General features: G+C 44.8%; 1 protein-coding gene across 1 annotated transcript in view; it reads right to left on the bottom strand.

The window, feature by feature from the left end:
* Positions 1-202: 202 nt before the first annotated feature.
* Positions 203-25298, bottom strand: part of LMBR1L (limb development membrane protein 1 like) — a 32813-nt gene continuing 7717 nt past the window's right edge. Inside the window, exons 2-17 of the mRNA XM_063293536.1 lie at positions 20709-20793; positions 17820-17850; positions 15969-16108; positions 14968-15071; positions 14757-14883; positions 13614-13682; positions 12043-12107; positions 10504-10579; positions 9162-9245; positions 8251-8327; positions 6859-6936; positions 5302-5375; positions 4737-4827; positions 3485-3551; positions 2881-3042; positions 203-2348 (exon numbers count right to left, since the gene is read on the bottom strand). Coding sequence (XP_063149606.1) covers positions 2290-2348; positions 2881-3042; positions 3485-3551; positions 4737-4827; positions 5302-5375; positions 6859-6936; positions 8251-8327; positions 9162-9245; positions 10504-10579; positions 12043-12107; positions 13614-13682; positions 14757-14883; positions 14968-15071; positions 15969-16108; positions 17820-17850; positions 20709-20793 — 1389 coding nt within the window. The 3' untranslated portion in view covers positions 203-2289. The remainder of the gene's footprint in view (positions 2349-2880; positions 3043-3484; positions 3552-4736; positions 4828-5301; positions 5376-6858; positions 6937-8250; positions 8328-9161; positions 9246-10503; positions 10580-12042; positions 12108-13613; positions 13683-14756; positions 14884-14967; positions 15072-15968; positions 16109-17819; positions 17851-20708; positions 20794-25298) is intronic.

The following is a 25298-nucleotide window of genomic DNA, read 5'->3' on the forward strand; positions in this document are numbered from 1 at the left end:
CCAGCCATGATTTATGTAACACGAACCCAGCTAATAGCGGCTTGGTCAACAAACCGTGGCCCAGGGCAAAATGTGACCTCAGTCCCTAGTGGGTTTTCTCATTTACAAACTTCAGCAGATAATCTAGTCCTGTTATTTCTATTATCTACTAGCAGAATATCATCTTTCTCCAACCTCCCAAAATGCAAAAGAAACATCCAGAGAAAGGATATTTTTTTAAAAAAAAGACAATTTATTGCTTACACAGCTAGGAGTCCTATGTAATAAGACCAGACATTCACTACATGACAAGAAAGAAAGATGGTCCTGTCTGAGCTGAAGTACAATGTTGTAGTATTTTCCACAACAGACAGATTAATGCACACTTTTTTCCTATCCAAATTTAGGCCAGCTTTACTCGACCTGGCATCCTCTGGTTGGTTGGGACTGCAAGTCCCAGAATTCATAGCCAGCACAACTTTTGAATATGTTGATTGAAAATTCTGGGAGGTGCAGTATGTTCATATCTGAAGGTAACTGTTTGGGCAAGGCTAAACATGGCTCTGTCTGAATGCAGGATTTGAAACACTGAACCTTCTTCAGCTCCAGCTTTAACATCTATGGAGACAAGTGACTTGCTGACATCACAATGTAATCTTCAGTCCTCAGAGTTATGCACAAGGGAATATGCTGCAACGATGGACAGAGCAGCTGTGAGTCTTGCTAACTCTACCTATCCCCCATACAACAGAAGCTTTGATGCTGGAAAAGAGCATGCTTGCAACTCAGACACCCTACATTATTATAAATGACTGTTCTGCTCAACGCTGGCCCCTCTGATAGCCGTCTCCCCATTTGTAGCCCAACTTGCTTGCTGTTCTCCTCCATAAAAATAAACAAAATGAAGGATTAAGCTTTGTGTTATTCCAGTGGAAGCTGAATATAAGGGAGCATCTGGTCAACTATCCAAGGACTGAGAGATTTCCAGTAGAGGCATTCACAGTAGATACAGACATGTGGCTAGAATGCCAGTCATGCAGAGGAAGCTGTAAACCTCTGGAGCAGGGGTGGCATTCCACGGCCCAAATGCCATTGATAAAAAGACCTCAAGCAATTATGAATAGTTGGGGGAGGAAGAATATAGTTCCCGCAATACTATTGCATAAATATTCACATATGCCTAAAACAGCCAATATTTACGGATGATGGGAACTAATCGGCCAGTAGTCGGTGATTATGGGAACTGGACAATGCCTATGGGATGCCTTTCCTACTGTGGCTAGAATCTCAGTGGGAACATTAGGCAAAGTGACTATGAAGTCCACCCAATGGGGAATTTACCACACAAAGCTGACATGGATGAGAAGAAGACAGAAGGGCTGTATGAATATTCTTGAAGTCTGTGCTTAGGACTCAGAATATTGGCTACTCCACAAGGCCATGGCAATGGTTTCTTACCAACTGTGCTTACCCATTCTGAAAAATTCACAAAGAAGAAATTGATTGGACCCAATATTGACACCTATTGCTGTGAAAGAGCAAAGCATAAAACATTACAGAAGACATTCTGAATGACACATACACTCAAAACTCAAACAATCCCCTCCACAGGCATACACACAAACATACCAAGTTGGCTGCTTACTGGAACACATGGCCCAATAGTGCCAACTTATATTGCACTTGAGTGAGGTATGAAACCGAGTTTAAACTACTACTCAGAACTTAAATTGGCCTCTTTGGGCGGCAAGATTTTGTGAGAGAAAGGAGGCCTGAGTAGGTAGGAACTTTAAGACACATGTAAATGGGGGGTGGGGGGGACCCAGATAATAGAGAAATGCAACATCTGTTACGATGAGGGACACCAGGCACTTTCTCTAGCAGGCTGCAGCTTTGCCTTGCTCCCTAAAATTAGTCCAGGGGCTCATTTTGCATCAGTCTCTGTCTTCTCCATAACCTGCTTCTGCTGCCTTGATTCTGCTGGGTTTTTTTTTCTTTTTTCTTTTTGATGAACTGCACATTCTCTTGCCCCTGACAGAAAAGCACCTTAAAAGAAGTCCAAAAAGTCTTTCTTGTGGTTGAAGCCTGTCATTCCTCAAGCTTCTGGGAGGCAGGAACAAGGGGCCATGCATGTGAAGGATGCTGCTTCCTCACCTCGCAGTTCTGTCAGGCTGTCAGTCAAAACCAGGATCAGAACAAGGAAGTTCCTGACCTCCTCCACCTTAACTCATTGGCTCAGAACATGAGCACAAAGCCAGAAAGTCCTATCCCTAGCCAGTGCCAAGCTCCGTCCAGGCACGAACCCTTATTTTAGCTGAGCTTGCTTGGTCGGTAAGACCGTGTCACAGGTAGGGGCAGCTTGTGGAGGCCTAGAGAAGAGGGGAAAAAAAGTAGTTGAACAAGTCAAGCCTGCAGGCTCTTCCCTTGCTATTTAGGCAACAAGAAAGCCAATTCAACACCGTATTTTAACAGCAGTTCCGTTAGTTCTTGCAAGCCACTGTGAAAAGTGACTTTAAGAGGGGACAACACATTTAAAAGAACCAAATAAGCCAGTTTGCAATCAAGGCGAAAAGGTCTTCTTCGTGGAAAGCAGGCCAACTTACAGTGCATGTTCCAAGCCTCTCCCAAAATCAAAAGCTTGGCACATACAAACGTGTACACATACACTAAGCCCGACTGGCTTAACCACAGCTTACTGAATAAACCACAGTTGGCTGGGTTCACATAACACAGTAAGTAAAACAAAGTACATTATGGCTCAATGTGACGGGTGAACCAGCTACTGGCAGTCCTGAAAGAGGAGGCTTACAGCCCAGTGCTACCCGGGAGGTATTCCCTTCCAGGTTGATCAGGCCACTTGCTTTCTGCCTCCAGCCCAGAAGAAGACCCAGATGCACTCACCAACAGCCCTGATGAGTTCCGCCTGCACAGCCCAGGTGAACTTCTTGACCAAGCAAAGAGTGGTGAGTCCGGCAAAGAGCATGTTATAGAGGAAAACAATGTAGAAGTTTCCCAACCAGTTAAACCTCCCGAAGTCTCCCAGCAAGTCAAATCTTGTGATCCCTGAAACAAAGAGTAGAGAGAAAGATGCTGACCGTGGACCAGAACCATACCTGTCTTCCAATTCCACACCCAGTCTTGGCTCTTGCAGGAGATTGGTTTGACAAGCGTGATGTTTGAAATCTGAGGCAGAATTGAGCATCTTTACAACTTTTGCTTTCATTTAAAAAAAAAAAATCTATCCCACCTGACTAATGCTTTCCAGGGGAGCTGAATTTTAATGCCCAGCCATTCCTTGTACCTCTTCAGAAGAACTGGCAGAAGTAAGACATTTATATAAACACACTTGCATTTGCAGTATCTGTCACAGTATTCAGGTTTCATCTGTGCAAGTTTTTTTTTAATTCCTATAGCTCCAGTTTTCACAATGAGGCCAAGAATTTATTGACTGATGTAGATCCAGGAAGCTATAGGTAACTATATGGATAAAAAGAACAAGACTCACCCAATGTACGAGACAAAACAGGGAGTGCAGAACTTAACACCAAGAGGGAGACGCAGTTCCCAATGATCTGCAGAGAAATACAGTTGAAAACAATAGCTTGCATTCTTGCCACTAGCTGCCCTCATCCCACACACTCAGTCCCACACAAGAATATGCCCTTGCTCTTTCTTCATCCGTAGATTCTCTACCTCACTCCAGCTACCAGGTTCAGTTTGCTCCCTCCCAGGAGGCAGGAGAGAATGCAGTCTAACTCTCCTCAGTTTGAGGATCTTCAGCATCTTACAAATCTTTCCTCTTGCATGGAGAGATAGAGACCAAGCCTTTAGCACTGAGCATCTCGCTACTGAGCATCTGCTCCAAAATGCAGGCAGCCGCTCCATCTGTCCCATCTGACAGCTGTACACCAGCAGCATTTGGCTTGTCAAACACCTTGCTCCTTCTACACATGAAGCATGAGAAATTTATTCCATAGTCCAGAACTGGGGCAAACCACAGCCAGCTCCCCACAAGACTATGCTGCCAAATTCAGTGGCCAATTTCCTCCCAATGGCTGTTTTTCAGACTGACTTTGGTATTCTTTGGAGATTTAAAGGGTAGGAAGGAGAGCAGAAAATCTCTGGATGGCAAATCATTCCCATCTTTTACCCCCATGACAACATTCCCGAACAGCTCCAAAATGTTGATATGGGAACATTTTTTGAGGGCTGGTGGAGATTGTAGGATGGATACAGGAACTGTTTGTCTCCAGCTCCTCTTATCACCCTTAGAACTCTGGGGGTGGGGAGAGGGGAGATGACACCACCCATTTCAGTGAATCTCCATATCTTTAAGCCACAGCTAGCAGACCCATGGAAAGTCAGTGTTTTTCAAACACTGCAGATGAGTCGCTGGCTTTTGGCCAGAGAGCATTATTAGGCAAAAAACACAAGGGTTCCTCTTTCAAACTGAGGGCCCTTGCCGGTGTCTACTAAAACGTCCCATTTGTCAACTAGGTCTCTTTGCCACTGCATGTGCCAATCTCTGTCGGAGACTGTCCCACAACCTTGCTTCAAAATTAAAAGCTTTCTAGCCATTACAATCCTGTCACCAGCTTTCCTGGAACAGTCTATTCAGACATTGTAACTGCTGAAAGGATTGTTCCTTTTTGCTGTATTTCTAGCATTCCATAATGCCACAAATTTCAACTAATGGTTTTGGAAGTTGTCAGCAGTGAAAGTATCTAATAATAAAATGTTGTAGGACAAAGACCTACCTTAGTCATGGCTGTGTCATGTTGCTCAGGCAGCAGTTTAATGAAGAGTGGCGAACTATAGAACCCCACAACAGAGGAGATCATTAGATAACTAAGAAATGTTAAGGAAGAACAGGTAAGCGTTGTCTTCAGCTTATGGAAACAATTAAATTTTCTGTTATGGATCATCAAGAAAAGAAACAAACAATAAAACTACCAATGTTATAAACAATTATGCAACCTTGTACAGTAGTAAAATTGAAGCTGAAGGATGGAAGGTTCAGGACAGCTAAAAGGAAAGACTGCTTTGCAAACGATAGTTTTGGTTTCAGCAAGACACCCACCTGGATGGCTTCAGAAAGGGAGTAGACCAACTCATGGAAGAGAAGGCTCTCAGTGGTTGCATGACGCTTCCAGTAACAGAGGCAGGATGAAGCAAGGCCAAAGTAGATTATTAATTACGAGAGGGTCCAACAAAGTGAAAGTAAACATGAAACAAACCAATGGGAAAAAGGGGTGTTTGCTTGTTAAACTTGGATGGCAGTAACTGTATCAAGAACAATGAAGGAGATTCCAGTAAGGATACAATATCAGAATGACCTGCATGGCTGCCCCAAAAGAGCCAAAGACAGAGAAAGAAACTTTTCCCAGGGGTGCATCCTGCAGAACGAGAGAAGTAATTAGGTTAGTTTGGGAAGGGAAACATTACTAAATCTATGCTTTACGTGTATCAAAAGCTCAGTGCTGCAACCCAAACCAAATTCTTGCTGCAGGATCCCCTTCTACAAATGTCCTGCTATTCCTTACCGTCATAAAGTTGGATTTTAAAGTGTGTTGACAAATGCCTGGTGAAATCAGAGCTTAAGTGCCCACATAGCTCTTTGCATTTTCTCATAATCAGGAGAAAGAGAATATGTGGGTTGCATCCCATTAGCCCCTCCCACTGAAGGAAAAGCTTCTATCAACTGGACATAGGGGAGACAGTGACCATCTCTCCCTGAAGTTCCCTAGACAGCTTCAATATCTATTCTGGATGATTGCAGAATTCTGAAACAAAATTAGAAGGTGCAGCAGGATTGCAGGGGAAAGGAAAGGAGGTGAAAGGAACAGACAGTTTCACCCTCAAGGAAACCTGCTTGCTCAGTGCAATATGTACAAGTCATCTACATACTACTAAAACTCTTGTGTCTGTTTGATATTTTGTGACCTTTAATTGGGTGAAACAGTGCATCATAGGCCAACAATTTTTGAACCAAGGTGCCTCAAATGGGCTAACTTACAGAATGTGTCCAAAATCCAGGACCCATGACTCCCATGGAATAGAAATTTGGCAAATTGTATAAAACATTTTATGACATATAAATTATCATAAAACATTTTATGGCATAATACAAAATGTCATAAAACATTTCCTGTTGTCAGGACCGGACCAAGAAATGACGCCGAGTCAGTGTATTCTGCACTCTAGTTCTTTATTGTTCTTACCGCATAGACAGAATCTTGCCAGACTAACTGACCTAAGCACAAGTGACCTGGGAGACTCTAGGGCAGGGCGACTCTGAACCTCCTAGCTTTCTCACAAACACTTTCCGGACTGTGAATCCTCTTATCTCTCTGGCATGCGCTCTCCTCTTCCTGAGAACTAGTGGCAGCGCCAGAATCCACCACACCTGTGGTCAACCCCTGATGTTTGACTGTGCTATACAGTTCAACATGGGCTACTTTTAGGGCAGAGACATCTCTGAATGTCTCCCTGAATTCTTAAGACCTTTTCCAGTACATTAGAAGCTCTGCCACTGTTGAAGGCATTGAGGAATCTGGTAAGGAAATATCTCTGAAACAACGACCCAACAGGTCACGGGTGGTCTAGTAGCATGAAACTGTCTGGAGCACAGGGTTGTTTCTCCACTACTCCTTGGTACAAAGGCTTATAGGATACCAGCTCTCCCCAGGGAAAGGAAGATAGACTCTGCATTCCTGAAATAGTGATTCTGGCCCAAGTTAAAGCAACTGAGTACCCTCTAAATGACCAGTAAGGACATTTTACCAGGTCATCCATGCTGTAGAAGCAAAAACGAAAACCAGGCAAGAGAAAAGCAGAGAGGCTGGCTAAGGAGGTGTCAGGTTCTTTCTGTTCCCTCACCTGAATTCCTCGGGGCATTGCAGCATCATCCAGCAGCAGCTCCAGAACATGGAAGCAGACAACTAGAACCGAGATGCCCTAGGAAATACCGTGCACATGTGTTAGGGGGAAGGCAAGAGAAGAGAGGTTTCCATGCCGCATCACCAGCTTGTACCTTAAACAGCTAAACACAACATTTGAAAATAATATCAGGCACTTTTTAGGCACCTTTGAACCAGGGTCCCAAGGAAAAAAATGTTCCTAGATAAAAACACTGACCAGTCCACAGGAGAAGAATCTCTTCTAGGGACACATCATAAGCTGCCTACAGACTCAGCATGATATAGCGAGTTGTCTTTCTGCCTCCAGTGAATGCTGTTCATGCTCATACCCTGCCCAACACATGACTTGCTTAACCAGGTTTTGTGGCATAAGTCATACAACTGGCTGAATTTAAGCCATAAGCTATGGCTTAGAAATCACAATGGCCAGAAGCACACATCACACTATACCAGGGTTTCCCAAACGGTGAGGGGTCCCACCCCTGGGCAGGAGCAGACAGAGTCCAGGGGTGTGTGAAGAACATTTTAGTTGTACTTTGTTACAATAAATCCACCTTTCCCAAAGTTTCATTGTATTGTTTTCATTGTACATTTGTGTTTGGGTTTTTAGGAGAGGTGTGTATAATTAAGATTACACTAAAGGGAGGTGTGATGGCAAAAAGTTTAGGAACCCCTGCACTAAACCGAAATTAAGCCAAACACTTGGCATGATGGGCTTAGTATGACAGGCAGAGACAACCATTCTAAGGTGCTTCAATGACTTTCTCTGGAGTGGCTCTTTGCTGCCCCCTAGTGGCTACTCCATTCAGGTATGGTACCATTAGAGCAGTTCTATTAGAGCAGTATCTCAGCCTCAGCATCTTTAAGATGTCTGGACTTCAGCTCCCAGAATGCCACCCCCAGCATGCAGAAACACTGTATCAGAGTAACTTAAACACATAAATATATGCACACACCCCTTATTGCTACTTCACAGTTAAACAATACTCTGTTCTTTGGCATAAGGGATAGACGTAAATAGAGTTCTATAAACACATTTAAAAAAAACTTCCAGTGATCATTTTCAGACTATTTTCCTGACTTCAGGAAGTTGACATGAAGACTAGAGATGCGGGGAACTGAAATTCCAAACATCTGGAATGCAAAAGTTGGAGAGGCTGATCTATATGAGGGATAGGCAAGAGGTCACCTTACGAACATTGCATTCTAGCATGGCCATGGTGATGAACAATGGGAATTGCTGTCCAGTATCAGCTGGATGGCTGCATGCTATTGGGGTGATAAGATGTTGTTTAAAAACTGATGCAGACCAAAACAGAAAGTCACAATTAATTTCAGCCCCAGAATTTACCGTCAAAGACAGCAGAGACAGCATAGCCAGTGGATAGCCCAAGTTCCTTTGCCAAGCAGAAGCTTTGCGGCGTGTTTCTGCCAAAGAAGGAGGGACAAAATGCACACTTACAATACATAGAAGTCAAATTGGATGAAGGATAACCATTTTCCATACCCTCTTGAGGCAGTTCTCACTTCCAGGGTGCCCCTTTCAAGCTGCCTTCTCTCCCGAGGAAACCAACCTCACTGTCATACAGCTAGGTCTACCTGCCTCCTGTCGTCAATAAAATCAAACCTAATAAAGAACAGGAGCTGATACTAACATGTGTTTTGTTCATTTCCATCTTCATTATTTTAAAAAAAGAAGAAAAAAATGGATGTGGATCCTGGAAAGAAAAGCCTGAAGGAAAGACCCAGAAGGAAGGAGAAGCAGCCATCATCAAAAGCAAAAAAGCTGTTCAGACAGATAGGTCTCCACACCAGACACTGGATATTACAGCCGCCCAGAGTCCCTCCTTTGGGGGGAGATGGGCAGTGATAAAAAAAACCCAGTCAATTAATTAATTAATTTTCTGCTCAACCTCACTGTGTTTTCTCAAGCCTTTCTCCAAAGCTAAGGGACAGGCATCTGTGTTATGTTAGTTCTCAGTATGCACCTGTGTATGTCAGGAAGGGAAAATAATCTGAGTAGATATACCCCCAGGCTAGCATTGCTATGTTGACTCTATCCATAATTAATCCAAAAAAGAAACGTACTGTTGGTGCAATAATGGACAGGACACAGGGGATGGAAAATAGGACTCTGTTTTGATAGAGCAAATCAGAGAGAGTTTTCAAAAATATTGGTTATGCAGAATCAACAGAGGAGCAACAGAATGGACAAAAGAGTTGGAGCAGCCAGCTTCTTTCCACGTTGCACTTTATCCTTACCCAGTGTTATCCTGTGTGCATGAATGGCTAGGTATTGTTGTCTCAACATTTCCATATCAAAGTTGAGCCAACAGGATGTTTGCCCTGTACAAAAGCAAAAAAAACAACAACAGTAAAGAAGTGGAACCTGGATCAGCCTCAGTGCCCACATACAGCATCTGCTTTTCACAGCACCAGTGTACATCCCTACATACAGGTAGTCCTCGTTGAGTGACTACTCGCTCAGCGACCGTTCAAAGTTACGACGAAGCTGAATGAGGAGGACTAAGTGCAGTTGCGGCCGTCGCAGCATCCCTGAGGTTATGTGATTGCGATTTGGGCACTTGGCAACTGGCTCACAATTATGACGGTCGCAGCTTCCTGCAGTCACACGATCGCCATTTGCGACCTTCCCTGCTGGCTTCCGACAAGCAAAGTCAATGAGGAAGCCAGCAGGAGGTTGCAAATGGCAATCATGTTGTAATGATTGCCTACTCTAATAGACTCAGACTCACAAGCAGGAACTTAATGATATCTGATTTATTAAAGAATAGTATGCAAATACAGAGAAAGCTGAGAATGAGTAAAAGCGCGCCAAATACAAACTAAAAACCCTCGGCTCAAACGTAATCCCTCCCCTCGCCCTGCCGATGCAAACTCCCCCCCCCCAGGTGCTGGTAACTGTTTCTGCTGATGTCCTGGGAAAGGAACCTTGAACACACAAGATAATCCAAACACATTCCAATCCAGCTGCTAACACATTACAATCCCACGAGATGGAATCCTCCTCCCCTCCCAGACGAAACACGCATCAGCCAAATGACATGCGAAATGTTACGATGTACCAGCAACATTGGAACGGTGAACATGACACACGTGGCTGTGGGATGCTGCAACTGTGGGATTCACCTAATGATGGCAACTAGGACTGCCACAGTAAGTCAGTGTGATCACATGACATCACACTTTACAGCCACATGGCTTAGCAACAGAGTTGCTGGACCCAATTACCGTTGTTAAGCGAGAACTACCTGTAATTGCCCTTTGGGGACATGTTAAAAATGGAGCTCTTTTGGAGAGCCCTCGTAGGCTGATGCATGTATGCAATCCATGACGACCACTGTACGTCAGCTCTGTCATTTCTGACTGGACTTTTACACAGAACTAATTACTACCGTAGAGGTCTTAATGATTTATACCGTGGAAATTTTAACTGGTCGGTGGTGCCTTACACCACTGAGAGTCTGATATAGATTACGATGGGATAGAAAATAGGCAAATGAATATATAGTTATTTCAGTTGTATGCTAAATCCAAACACAGGAATTCCCAAGTCTCTGTCCAGCCTTAACTGGGCACCTACCAGAGTTGATCTTGCGAGACACAGCAGCTTCCTCAAATCCCGTGCAGCTCAGTTGCTCATCTAAATCCTCCAGGAGCTGAAGAGACAGGGAAACATGCAATCAGCACCATCCTGGGAATAGAGCTGTTTGCTTTAACCATTCCAGAAAACCATGCCAACACAGTGCAAGCTGGCTGAGCAAGGTTTTTCCCCACCCTTACAGCCAGTGGGGTGGTGATGTTTCTGCTCTTTGCGGCCCCTCCTGCTGAAGCAGCTTTCAAGGCTTCTCCAGACAGAGTACACGCTTCCAAGTTTATTTCCAAAGTCACAGGGCCAAGCACTTTTTTCAAAACTCCTTTCAGCCTTAGCAGTGTATGCAGGACTAAATCTGGTTAAGAGACGCAGGCTTCGTGTATGTCTATGTGTAGGGTGTCTTTTTTCTTTCCTCATACAATAAAAACAATGCTATGATGTAGCATGTTTCAGAAACCCAGTTCAGCATTCCTAGATGCTGAGCATATTCTCCAGAGCAGCACTTGTGCTGAGCAGCACAAAGCACTGCCTTTCTATAGGTAGCGTCCAAGGCACACAAAACTGAACTTCAAGGATGGTCCTGCAACCCTCCTTGGCCTTGGTTCCTTTTAGATGTCCTGAGATCTCCCCTCTCTCTTCCAGGTCCAGGATCAGGGCCTGAGGAACAGGATATAGCCATTTGATGGAAGCTAAGCAAACCAGGTTCAGATTTGTCCCTGGATGGAAAATGTCACACCCCTCAATTTCCAACCCAGAAACAAAACTGGAGAATGGAAAAAATTATCAGAACAGCCTCCAACCACTTACTTCTGAGGCCAGGATTTCATGCCTTCCTAGATATTGCCAAACAACAAATCTCATCATCCCCACCATTGGCCATAGGCTAATGGGAACTGGAGTCTAGACATTTCCAGAGGGGCACGTGACTCCACTCAAGCAGCTTCCTTTATTTCTATAGCCTAGACCTTTTCTCTTTCCCAGCCAACTAGGTAAAGATTCAGGGTAGGTAGTTAAGAGCTGGATTAACTGACAGATCTGTGGGATTTGCAATAATGGCAAGGATTTCTATCTGTCAATTGTTTTAATAGCAGCAACAATAATATATTGCTTAATACAGCTTGTTTGGAGGAATTGGCAGTGGATTTTCAGGCGGAAGGATGTGACCTTCATTCCCTTCTAGCAGTCAGAACAAATTCTGGGCAGCAAGTTGTATAACACACGTCATAATACCTTTTGAACCAGATTTTAAAATCTGGTTCAAAAGATATTTTTTTAATTAAAAAAAAGAAAGAAATAGAAGTAGGTCTTGCAATCCTAATGTGTCCCCACCTCTGCTTTAAATTATTCTTACCTCTGGCTCTGCCTGTTTTACCTCCTTCCCAAATAATGGTTTGACCATTATTAGCTAGAAAGGAGATCATCCCTGCTGCTCGATTTGGTATCACAACTGAGGATGATAATGATGAGCTGTTAAGTTTCCCTACCCCTTTCTTGGAACTGACCCTAGAAAGACTGAAGTTATCTTACCCTGGGCTTTACCAGCAGCGTCCCTGTGACAGTGAACATCCGTGACAGACCAAAGGGTGTACACACTGTAAAGAATTGGAGAGAGAACAGTTGCGACTAGCTCCAGCAAAGAAATCCCTAATGACCTTCTCTTGCCAGAAGGTGGCACTGTTCTCCACAATCTAGGAAAGCTAATAGGACAGCAGACCCCTCTGCTTGTTTTGCTGTTTGACAATGCCAGAACACCATTATTTGTTCAGAGTCCAACACAGAGCGTCTCTGGAAAACTGATGCAACTCTAGGAATCCAGCAGGTCCAAAAAAAGAAATCAGTACCCAAGTCACCTCATTCTATGGTGCAAAAGTTGTTGGGTTGGGGCTCTTCAAGATGTTATCTTCCCATCCCATGTGACTTTTTAAGGTATGCATCTTCAAAAGCATTGTCCTAACAGACCCACTTGTAGTGTGGTAGATGGCCAAAACAGGATTGTCTGAGGCCACACAACTATATATTTGCATTATTTGTACTCATTTATTTCACAAGCAGAGACATACCTAGAAAAGATGAGCCAGGTGTGCCCTGAAATGGGGATGTGTGTTCAGAGATCTCCTTAGGTCAGGCACAACCTAGGGCCCTGATCTTGTGATCCACGGGCCTTCATTCAGCATGTCAGAGGTGTTATTTCTAGACAACCTGAGACTGGATATGTATCAAAACTACTGTATACCTCCCAAACAGAGCTGAACCTAATATCAAGAAAGAAAAATTCCAACCACTCCAACTGAGAAAATCTTGGCTCTGCCTAGTGGTTTGACGCACTCTATCCACTGCAGTCCTCAACCCTCACTCAAATCTAAGAGGTTTCTGGAGACCAAAAAGTTGTCCACTCTGATTTGGAGGAATCTTTTTAATTCCCCTTGTGTCCTTCCTATGGCTGAGCAGTAAGACTGGCTGAGAGTGACTGAAATTTAGTCCAACCCAATTGGAGGCCACCTGAATGAAAAAGTAAAGGTGAAACCCTAACTTTTAGATTCAGTGAGGAAATAGATTAGTCTCAAGGATGATTTAGGACTACTTCGCTCATGGAAGGCATTACAACACTTTTGTTTGACAAGCCCATCAAAATAAGTGGATGCACACCCATCTTATCTACCATTTCCTATAAATGGTTGCCTTATTCAAAGAGGAACTTTTTCTTTCAAGTGGTAAGATGGTGGGAGCCAACACAGCAACCTTCTCCTATGCCTTCCAGGTGCTTTAGAACATCTTTGCAACACTCAGAATTCTGCGCTAGGATAGCTGAACATTGGGGCTCTGACCCATCGGGTGATGATCACGCTGGCTAGGAATTCTGGAATTGTAGTCCACATGTACCCAGAGGGGGTTGGAGAAAGTTGCTGTATTGGGTCTCAGCTGACCAGCTGAAGACCTATGATCTAGGAAACAATAATACTTCTACCACAGAGCATATGCAGTGCACTGCAGAATCAATCATCAGTACTGACAATTCAAAGAACAATGCAGTGGGTGAGGAAAAAACACCTTCTCTGCCCCAAACTGAAGAAACAGACATGACTGAACTAAAAACTTACATAAGAGCAGAAGCACACCGAACAAGGAGATGCAGGAGTAGAGGTAGGGAAGGTAGTACTCCCAGAGATCTGTGGGAGAAGAAGAACAGAAAATAAACAGGTTATGGCCCAGAAAAATGGAAACAGGCCCCCCCAGACCTAGGGAGTATCAAGGATGTTACTGAACCTCAAAACCCAGCAGCCCCCAGTCAGCAAAGCCAAGAACAAGGGGAGGCCAGGAGCTGGAGCTCAGCCACGTCTGGAGGCTCCCAGATTGCCCAGCACTGAGCTGAGGATCCTACTGAGGAGCTAAGTACCCAACAGTGGCTCTCAGGAAAGCAGGAATTAACCTGTTGAACAAGGGGCCTCTACTCCAGTTCTTTCATTTATGTATAAGGTTTGTATGATGACTTTCACTCAGGAGCTGAAGGCGGCATATAGGGCACTCCCTCCTCCTATTCTTCCCCACAACAATCCTGTAAGTTGGGCTGAGAGATAGTGACTGGCCCAAAGCCGCCCACTGAGCTTTTGCGGCTGAGGGGGCCTAGCTCCTGGCTGTCCCTGGTCCTAATACAACTCCTTAACCACCACACCACACTGGTTCTTGCTCTCAAGCGTTTCTGAATTCAGCAAGGAGAGAAAAAGGTCTTTGTTGACCCTGTTAGCCCAGAAACTCTCTTCAGTGTACACAAATCATTCTCAAACATTCTGCCCCAGGGTTTATTGCTCCAACCTCCCAGGCAAGAGGATAAAACCCCACTGCTAGGAAGAACTAGTCCCTCTGAATCTGCAGGTGACCAACCATCCAGTCACGCATTTCACTTCCCCTGCTTAATTTTCACAAGGCATGCCCAAGGGGAGCCGGGCTATCAGAAGCTTGTTTATTCGCTGGAGAGTTCTGTCTACATTCAGAATGTGGGGCTGGAAGCACCCAGTTCCTTCCCAGCTCAGCTCCACCGATGAGATGATGAAATGAAATGCAACAAGACAGTTTATGCTTGCTGCCTGAAGGCCAGGCAACCTATCTCCCAACGCTGTGCCTGCCAACATAGAGTCAAGGGCATCGACCATCCTCACAGCTCCCTGCTCCTGAGGCTCAAATCTCCCCCTGCAGTGGAACATCTATGCCTGGAGTGGGGAAAGAGCCTCCCCACAGTAACTCACCGTAGAGGCTTTCCCTGCTGGCTGCGTCCTGGTCCACAATAGCAGACGCAACCCAGACCATTCCCAGCACCAACAGGGTTAGTAACAGCAGGACTACGAAGGTCTCATATACACGAGCCATGATCCCCTGGGAAGATTGAGAAAAGGGGGACGGTTATTCCCGCTCCAGAGCAGGAAGCAGGATAAGGATTGTCTAAGAGGCAGCTGGTACCTTCTTTGATCCGGCAAAGCCTTCCGACTCTGTGAAGAAGTAGGCAAAGGGCATGAGGAAGACGAGGGAGAGGTTGGAGAAGAGGAAGACAAGATTCCAGAGTCCTAGGAAGAGAAAAGAGGGAGAGCCATTCTCTTATGCCGCTGCTGCAGCTCCTTGAAGACATATCCCAGCTCACTCCCCTCCTGGCCAGCTCCTGCTGGCCCCCTTGACTTGGGCCACTTCTGGGGTAACACACAGGGCCCAGCCCTGCTGGGGAACCCATTCCCTCTCCAAGCCGGATCCCAGACACTCTGCCAAGCAGTTGCCAAAAGCCACAGCGTCACCCTCGAAGTTAAACATCCCAGCCACCTTTACAGAAAATAGCCAGGGCGCATTCACACACACACAGAGTTCAAACAGACGTTCTCTCCGTAAGCAGCCACTGTTCTGAAGTGGCTTCCTTCGGACTGAGCCAATTCCAGACGGACGGGGCGAGAGGGCCCGTCCTGCAGGGTCCCTCATTCCACAGCATAAATCCAGACAAGGCAACTGTGGGATTTTTAAAGGATGATAAACGCTGGGATTGGGGAGACACGGAGTGCTCTGAAGAGGGAAGCCAGGTTTTGGTGTTAATCTTGCTTTCTGTTTCTTAAAAGGGTAATGACTCCCTTGAATTGAGCTCGACTCCTGACTACAACCAGCAGCATTACGCAAGAGCATTGCCACACTCACATCCCAGAGCGCTTTCCTGAGGTCCCGGTCCAGTGCACCCCCCTCAGCCTCCCATCCAAGCACCAACCAGGTCGGCCTTTCGGCCAAGGTCAACTCGGGGCTACCACCAGCTAAGACTTGGTTTTAAAACTTGCCAGAGAGTTCCTCTCCCCCTTTCCGTCCCTCCTGGTACTCAAGTCTTCTCCGTAACGGAAGCCCATAGAAGGGGGCATGTTCCTCCCCCCTCCCCCCAAAGACAGAGAACATCCCTCCCCCGTGCCCCCCCAGGGAGCCCTGCAGGTGCTCACCGTGGATGAGGGAGCCGTTCAGCCACTGGATGTAGTAGTTCTGAGGGAAGGAGAGCAAGACTTCGTTGCTGACGATGGAGAAGGGCAGCAGCAGCACCGCCCCCAGGGACACGGCCAAGGTGAAGGTGCACAGCCACAGCCTGGCAGAGCGGCAGGGAAGAGAAGGGGGGATGGATAAGGCGCTTGCCCGTGTCCGTCTGCCCCCCTCCCCAGCCCTGCTTGCTGCACAGACAGGAAAGCCACGGACCTATCCTCATATTTACGGCTTCCTTCCTTCCTCCAGTCGGAGGAGATGGGTGGTGACAAATTTGATAAATAAATAAGTGAAATGAAATAAAAATAGGGATTGCAAAACATTCTCTCCTCAGTCAACAATGTCTGAAGGATAAGACACTTGGGCACGACAAGGAGAGAGAAGTTGTGTTCACCTCATAGTCTGGTTGACAAGGGGATCTCTCTCTCTCTCATTCTCACACACACACACCTCCCTGTCAGGCACAGTTCTTTAACTTGAGTCTTATCAAAATCCAGAGCAGTTTCAGTTAACAGAAGCCTGAAGTTGTAAGTGAAAGGTGAAAGGTCCCCTGTGCAAGCACCGAGTCATGTCTGACCCTTTTGGGGGGAATGCCGCTTTTGCGACGTTTTCTTGGCAGACTATAGCGGGGTGGTTTGCCATTGCCTTCCCCAGTCGTCGCCTTCCCCAGCAAGCTGGGTGCTCATTTTACCGACCTGGGAAGGGTGGAAGGCTGAGTCGACCTGAGCCGGCTACCCGAGAGAGAATCCAGCTTCCACTGGGATCAAACTCGGATCACGGGGAGAGTTTTGGTTGCAATACTGCCACCTACCCCTCTGCGCCACATGAGGCTCTTGTAAGTAAGGCTTTCAAATTTTAATTTATCCCAAGCAGCAATCCTTTCAGGTTTGGAGGGCAGCTGAAACATAACACTCTGGGTGAGAAACAGCCTATAACAGGGAGGTAAGATGATGCCACATGCTTATCATGCCATGTGAATGCCTTATGTATGTGGATCTGAATAAGCATGCATGCTTTATTTTTCTATAGACACACATACAGGTAGTCCTTGACTTACGACCACAACTGGGACAGGAACAGCCATCGCTAAGTGAGTTTGTTAAGTGAGTCACACCCAATTTTATGACTTATTTTGCTGCAGTCATTAAGCGAATCACCATAGCTGTTAAGTAAATCACATGATCATTAAGCGAATCCAGCTTCCCCCATTTACTTTGCTTGTCGGAAGCCAGCTGGGAAGGTCGCAAATGGTGATCACATGATGCCGGGATGCTGCAACCATCGTAAATACATGCCAGTCACCAAGCACCTGAATTTTGATCACATGACCGTGCCCCCCCCACTGCAACAGTCGTTAAGTGCGAGGACAGGTCGCAAGTCATTTTTTTCAGCCCCATCATAACTTTGATCACTAAATGAATGGTCATAAGTCGAGGACTACCTGTACGCAGAATCATGCCCTTTCTAATGCTTGAAGAAGACAGGGATTCTTGAAAGCCTGAGGGATACTTCATTTTCAGGACTGCCACAATACATTCTCTACCACTAATGTCTGGATCTACAAGAGAAATGCAAAATTCCTCATTTTTCCTCACATATGCAATATTCTGAAAATACCTTTGGTGTTCCTAATTGCACTAATAGAGGGATGAGGAAATCCAGATTGGACTTCTACAGTTTTACTGGATTTATTTCAATTTTTTTTCAAATGTTCCATAAAATGATAAATAGAAAAATATAGCTGTGGGAAGAAAGTAGGGGAAAGGGGTGTTATGAATATCTGTCTCAAGAGCAAGAAGAAAAAGGAGGGAACTTACGCAATCCGGTTGACCGCAGCATCTTCATCAACTGAGAAATAGAAAAAGCTGTCATTATTACAATTATTAAACTAAGTGCCCAAGCTGCCTTTCTGGCAAAGAACTCAAGATAACATCTGTGGTTCTTCTTGCCAAGCTGGTGAGGTGACTAGTCATCAACTCTGAGCTTCTCCTATTACCACCCACTTCCGTGGTGCAGTGGAGATTTGAACCTGTGTCAGCCGGGTTCCAATCTGACAAATGTTCCTCTTTTATTTGCAACTTACAAAGGCTATTCCCAATAGGAAGTACGGCATTTAGACTATACACTATTGCAAGTTTGTCACACGGCATTTTATTGAAGACCTGCTTGAACCCCAGTGAAACAAAGGCAACCTTTAAACCCACCTCAGGACATTTCTGGGCAAAGGCTGCCTTTAACTGGAGGACAAAACTACTCCATTCTGTTGGGCCCACCATTCTGTCAGGCTCTGTTGAAGTTTTGTTGATCGTCATATCCATCTTGGTGGGCAGCAGAATGAGAAATTGAGAGGGAGGGAGGGAAAAAAGGGCTGTGCGCACTTTGCAGGCAAGCCTCTTGTACCCCACAGTGAGTCCTTCCACTCCACCCTTCAGACAGAATGCTCAAAACAGCATTAACATCAGCACTCTGCCTTTTGGTTATACACTCACGCATCACACTAAACCAGGATGCTTAACAACATTCTGTGGAAAAATCCACAATTGGCCAGATTCACACAAAAAAGCTAAGCCATAAACTTTGGTTTACAAGTGCATCAGAACACAGTCAAAATAACTTTTACAATGTTCCACCCACTATAAATTTTGGTTCAATTTCTGGGCCTGGTAAGCCTTTTGCCTCAATCTTGTCTAAACATATAACTTAGAACGTGCAATGTCTCTTGACAACTTTACACAGCCATTGCCATCACAAGGCAGATGGCTGCCTGCTTAAACATGTGTTCAGGGAGCACACACACATTGAGCAAAGCATGTTGCTGAAACTTACAAGAGTACATAAATTCAGCTGAACTCTCCTGATGCTTTTAGTAATAGTAATATAACTTTATTGATTAGTCAGTTGACCATATCAAAACTGATGCTTCTAGATGTGGGGAGAACCCCAAAGTAACAGCTACAGCTTCACAAGGAGAATCAACAGTAGAGAACTTTAACTTGAAACTATTCTGGCATGCTCATATTTAGAGGCAAGCATTGTGAGGGAATCCTGGGGCTGTAACTATCTTGGAAAAATGTTTGTTTCAGTGTAGAGACAAAAGCAGAATGTCTCTGCACATAGATTTTAAAGGTGGCCACTCTCACTGTCTCCCCATATGCCTTATGTCCAGAAAGTTGTCTTCAGCATCAAAGTATAAGCCCAGCACCATAATGCAAAGCTTGGAAAAGAACTATATTCCCTTGTTCCCATGTTGTCGAGGCCAACTGCTGCCAAGGCAACTAAATTAACAGCAGCATAAACAAACTTTAATTTAAAGGATAAAAAGCCCTTCTACAGGGACTGGCTGCAAATACCTCAATGCTGTTGCAAAGCGGCAGGACTCTGGGGAAGAAAGCTTTCCATCAGGGCCCGAAGGGATGTATTGTCTCTGGAAGCTTCATTTGCAGGCATTCTGTTAAGAGTTGAAGCCTGAGGGAATGTCTTTGGATCATAACCAGAGGGAGCCAGCAGACTCCTCTCACCAATTGCTTTGTGAACAATTTATAGGCTCCAAGCAGTTCCAAAGAGACATTTGCCAATCCTGCTAAAATCAGCCTGATTTAACGGCAAGCTTGGGGTAGAGGCTCTGCGGCTCACAAAGAAGGAAGCAGAGAAAAGTTATGGAGCATCGTCAAGTTCAACTCTGGCTGACAAGGATGCTAATGATCAAACAAGCTATCCACTGCTAGAAGGGGAGTACATTAATTAACTGGGTTGGTGCAGAAGCATCCAAAACTTTATTACAGTGCAACCTTCTTCAACCTGATGTCCTCCTGATCTATCAGAATTACAGCTCCCATAGTGCTGACCTGGCACTGGTCTTTCTATTGGGAACTATGGGAGTTGTAATCCCACCCATGTACTTTCTGGTATACATTGAGTTGAGAGAAGCTGGCCTGGAAAGATCAAACCTTTGCCAATGCAAATGTTGCTACAGCAAAGATGTTCACTTTGAACACACACATACCCCAAGGCTGGGTTCCCACAATGTGCTAAGCCACCATGTAATCTGCCTTAGTGTAATATGTGAACTCAGCCACTGTGGTGTTTAAACCTTGGTGTGTGGGCCAAGTTATAGGTTGTTCAGCAAAACCAGGATTAAACAAACCATGATTTGGTGCAATGTGAACTCAGTCAACGTGTTACAATAACATTAGCTGAACAGGACCCAACTCTTGGAAGCCTCAAGATCAAGAGAAACTGCTAGCTTCATTCCCCAACTCTAAAAAGCCACATCCTGCATAATTCTACAACTTCAGTGGTGGTGTGGTATAGTGGTTTAGGTCTTGGAATGACACAGGGAAGATTCAGGTTCAAGCCTATCCTCAGCCATGGAAACTCACTGGGTGATTTTGGCCCAGTCCCTCTCTCTCAGCCCAGCCCACATCACAGGTTCGTTGCTCCTGGGAAAAATGAGAGGGAAGAGTGCTACGTACACTCCTGAAGATAAAGCATCTAACAAATTTGGGAATCCAACAAATAAATCAATCTACCTTCTGAACCCATGCATCCAGAACAGCTTTCCCAAACCTAGACACTTTCCAGATGGGTGACTTTCAGTTCCCAGTAGCTCTGGCCTTTGCTGAGTATTCTTGGCACTGAAGTCCACCCATCCACAGGGCATCCAGGCAGGGGAGAAATGGCCCTCACTTGCCCTCCCACCCAGTTACCTGTGGTGAAGTCAGTGTGCCTTTTGAAGTAGGTTAAGATGAAGTAGCACAGGACATAGAGGCTGCCAAAGAGAAGGGTGCAGATCTGTAGGAGGAGAAAGAAAAACCAGTTAGAGATGCTGGTCATGAGTCATCCCCACCTCTCCCCAGTGACTCTTGAGGATGTGCAGCCTGCTTCATCCAGAGCAAATGGAGCACAATTTGGGAAACTAGGATCATCATCTCCTCTATCCTAGCTACTGTACTCAAGAAAACAGTTCTATTCCCTTCATTGTATTCAATGCTTTCCTTTATCAACATTTCTTTATGAAACTCCTTCAGGCTACAAGCAGCCTGCAGATTTGAGAAAAGCCACATTTCTTCCTCTAATTACATCTGGGTTCCCTAACAAGCACTTTTTAACAATACCTGAGAAGGGGAGATGATTTAAAAGCTGCAGACAGCAAAGCAAAAACAAGGAAATATTAAGGCAGGAAACCGTCAGCCCTTTCTTGCAAACACAGACAACGTGCTGACATACAAGATATAGGTTGGCTCTAAAGATGCAAAAGCAAAGATGGTGGCAGAGATGGTGGCAACAATGTGATAGATCTGAAGGGCACCAAAACTGGAAAACCCGAGAAACCATGTGTGTGGTTGGGAGAAAGATGAGTAGAGCATCAACCTGGGTGACGAGAATTACAGCAGAGAAACTGTTTCAGGAAAGAGGTGAAGATTTCAGTTTCCAAAGAAGGCTTAGAAGCCATCCCATTCCCCCAGGTCAAGCTTACAACTGAAAGAAGGAGTGAAGTGAACGGAAGAAAGGAGTGAATAAGTTTCACCCTTTCTTAGTTCCAGTCTGAATGCTAAATCTCTGATTCTTTATTCTACATCCTAGCTACTCCATTGCCAGCTCATCCTCAACACTCAGGGTATCATAACTATGGGAAAGACGCAAAGCATTTTTTTAAAATGCACCTTTGATTAAAAGATTTGAGGGTGAAAAATGGTGGTTTCACCTATTCAGACATTTTTCCAAGCTACACTGAAGACTGGCTTCTCTAGAAACCTCCAAAGAAAATGTAAAACATACCCTCACAAAATGTGCATTGCTGAGAGCAGTATTCAGGACTTAAAACAAAACTAAGCACAAAATGAAGATCCCATCAGTAAACAAAGCGGGCCTAAATCTGAAAATCGAAGTGTACAAAGTGCTAAGCAAACAAACATTGCATAATAATCCTCCTCCTGCTATTTTTTGTGGGATGAGCATTAAATTGCTCTCAAGCCCCAACAGGCACCAGTTATATAACAAAGAAACACTGATGTGTCATGATCGGTTTGCTGGGCTGCCCAAGGACATTCAGGTGGTGCTCCTGAAACATACCAGGTTTAATTTAAAGGGTCACCTTTTTTTCATTCTTATGTTCCAAAAGCCTGTTCTTTAAGAAAGAAAGCAATCCACTGTGAGACAATTAAATGCTGCAGGCCCCTAGCCCACCTTGCATTAGAGACCTATTTTAAATTGTAGCAAAGGTTGTATACTATCCTTTTTCAATCTGGTGCTATCCAGATATGATGGATGAAAATATGATATATAAATAAGTAAAATAATCCATCAGAATGGCCAATGGAGCTGAACTCACAGAATCCATTCTAGAATATTTGCCCACTCCTGACTAACTATATCAAAGAATTGAGGTTATGAAAAAGAGACTGCTAGCAGGAAATAACCAATCCTTTTTCAACCCCTTCAAATTCTGCCAGCTTGTTTAACTTTCTGCAGCTACTGACTAAAGGTGTAGCATTTGTCAGCAAAACTAAAAATTCTGGCTTGCATCAGACAGCTCCTGCCCTTCCAAGGACCAGAGTAATAAGCACAGTTGGGAACTGCATCAGGGAATTCAACAGTTTAATCCTGTAAGAAAGATGACCATGTAAATGTGGTATCTCAGCTTTACATCGGAAAACAAGGTTCCAGGCTTTAGAAATGCAGAAGTTTTGGAAGCAGGTGAAGAATGAAGTTTGGGAGAAAACGGAGGAGACAGCCAAGCATTTTTTGAAAGCAGGAAGCAATGCCTCCAATTTTGTATCAATCTCTTTCCCATTCCCCTGATCTGCATGGAAAGAGGAACGAATAGCTTGTGGTGTACAGTCTCTTCTCACCAACAAGCAAAACAAAATTGCTCCAAGCCAGCTGGCATCCTGTAGCATGATGTAGTTTGGCATCCCTGCCTGAGAGATGACCTAGCAGAGTGCTATGCAGCCAAGCAGGAAGAAGTGGTTTTTTTCCACCTCCTCTACAATGCCCCGAAATTAACCTTGAAACAGAAAAGGAACATCCTTGGCTCCAAACCACAGGACCTGGGCAGTCTTTTATTTCATTTCCTCACTACCAGATGAGAGAGCCCCTTGCCAAGGAGAAGGCAGTCTTCCTTGACAAAGAATAAGGCTTCCCTTATGGGCTAACTTTAATGTAAACACAGATGGCTCCTGCCTTCCAAGCTTTCTTAAAAGAGAAAGCTGAATGCTGCATGGACAATTCATCAAGAAACCTGGCTGGGTTCAAACCCCTGGAAGAAGCTTGAGACGGGGCCAGAGGAGGATGTGTGCCAGGCATTCCTAACTAGAGCAGTTCACGTAATTACTGTACTAATCCTTGTAATCAGCATTATCATCCCTAGATCACAGGCTGGCTCACACCCTATGCTAACCCATGGTTTGCTCAGCCACAATTTATCAAAAACACTTCAGTTGCAGCATTAAGCCTTTGAGAATTTCTGCAACTGGTTCTACATCTGGTTCATCTCACAGTGTAATCCATTTAAGGGAACAGAGTTATTTCTGATTCTGCTGCAGTGTATCACAGCTGATTTTGTTTAAGGAATAGCCCTGACTCTGTGGGGTTCCCACTGGTGGGAGCCCTTGTTTCACTCCACTTCATGGGTCCTGGGTTCAAGGCAATCATCATCCACTCTATTCTTGCCATGCGTTTAGAGTTCAGTGCCTGGAGCGTGTCTCTTTCTGGAGATACTGGCTCAACACTATCCAGCCAGCCACTATATCAACATACCAACATGGATACCTGCTTGGGAAAAGGCCTAATTGTAGAATGTCATCTTCACAGCTCACAGAGGCTTGTAAACATAACAAAGGAATGGTGGCAACGTGTCCAGAAAAACTTGGGAAGATTGAATACTTTCCTTTGTATAATTTCCCACTCCTTTTTTTTGGAGATCTCCTTGCAAATATACATACTAAAAAAATACGGATAGGGTTGCTAGCCCTTTATTTTATTTCATTTTGTGTACAGTGAGAATTTTTAAAATTCCACATCGGCATAGCTCAGAGTATACGTCTCTCCTGGCTAGCTGGAGGGGAGCACTCTTGGCTCATAGTCCTCTTTGTGTTCCAGGCAGTAGAAAGGAAGACAGCTTTGAGTCAGGATCAAACCATTTACTGACAAAATGGAGTAAAAACACTGTTGATGTAAAGAGCCTCCAAGTGTGTGAGACCAACCTAGTTACAAAAAAGCAGAGAGCAAAAGACCAGAGCTTATTTACGTTTCTTTTAATGAACCTACGTCCAAGATGAAATCTGTAGTTTATAAACTATGATTTATGGCCTTATGTATTGCTTGCACTTACATAATAGACCATATATATTTGTGGATAAGCCAAGAATTTCAGGTGCCAAAATGCTCCCCAAAAATCAGGTTAAGCTTATTTGCTGATGGGCTCAGCTGTATGTATGGGAGTATTTTTTCAAAGTACCCATATTTCCTTTATATACTCGCATATGAGCCCATCCGCAGATAAGCCAACCCTCGAATTTTTAACCAGAATGCCATGAGAAATGCAGGTCAGCTTATCCACGGGTGGTGCGTTTTTCATGGTATTTTGGTTAAAAATTCGAGGGTCGGCTTATCTGCGGATGGGCTTATACGCAGGTATAAATAAGTGAACGAACTGCATTTATTCGGAATGCAATGGTTAATCAAACACAACTTAGGTGATGTGTGAACACAGGCAGGCTGCTGAACCAACTGGCCGGTTCTTTCAAAGGAGAGTGCATGATCTGAATCAGGCTTATCCTATCGCAGGGCCCAGGAAAAGATGGCAATGCCAGCCTCTTCCCAGGCTGACTCCACCAGGCTCCTGCAGCAACTGGGGCCTGATCCCTGTGCCACACATGCAGAGCAACCCTGCTCTCCAGTTTCCAGCTCTCCTTTCAAACCCCACCAGAGCTTATTATGGAAGGTACAAACCTGACGCAAGCATATGCAAAGAATCAGACACGGAAAGTTCAGAATTAGACTCCACGTTGTCTCTGCTGAGGCAAGGAGCTTCTTCTGGGAATTGGGCCAGTTTGGACAGGTGAGGAGGCAACTAACAGCAGCTCAGGGTTTCACCGAAGGAGGGAGAGCAGAGTCCTGCAACTGATGTCTCTCTCCTGCTCCCCTGAGTGAAGCCCAGGTTCAAAGATTCCACTTAAACAGAACTTGGACCTTTAGTGATACTTGCTCAGAACAACGTAGGATTATTTGTCCAGAGAAGGGACACTCATGAAAGAGGGAGAGGGAGGCACCTTGAAGGTTGAAAAAATCACTCT

Source organism: Candoia aspera, chromosome 2, assembly GCF_035149785.1.
Source record: "Candoia aspera isolate rCanAsp1 chromosome 2, rCanAsp1.hap2, whole genome shotgun sequence".
Classification (NCBI taxonomy): domain Eukaryota; kingdom Metazoa; phylum Chordata; class Lepidosauria; order Squamata; family Boidae; genus Candoia; species Candoia aspera.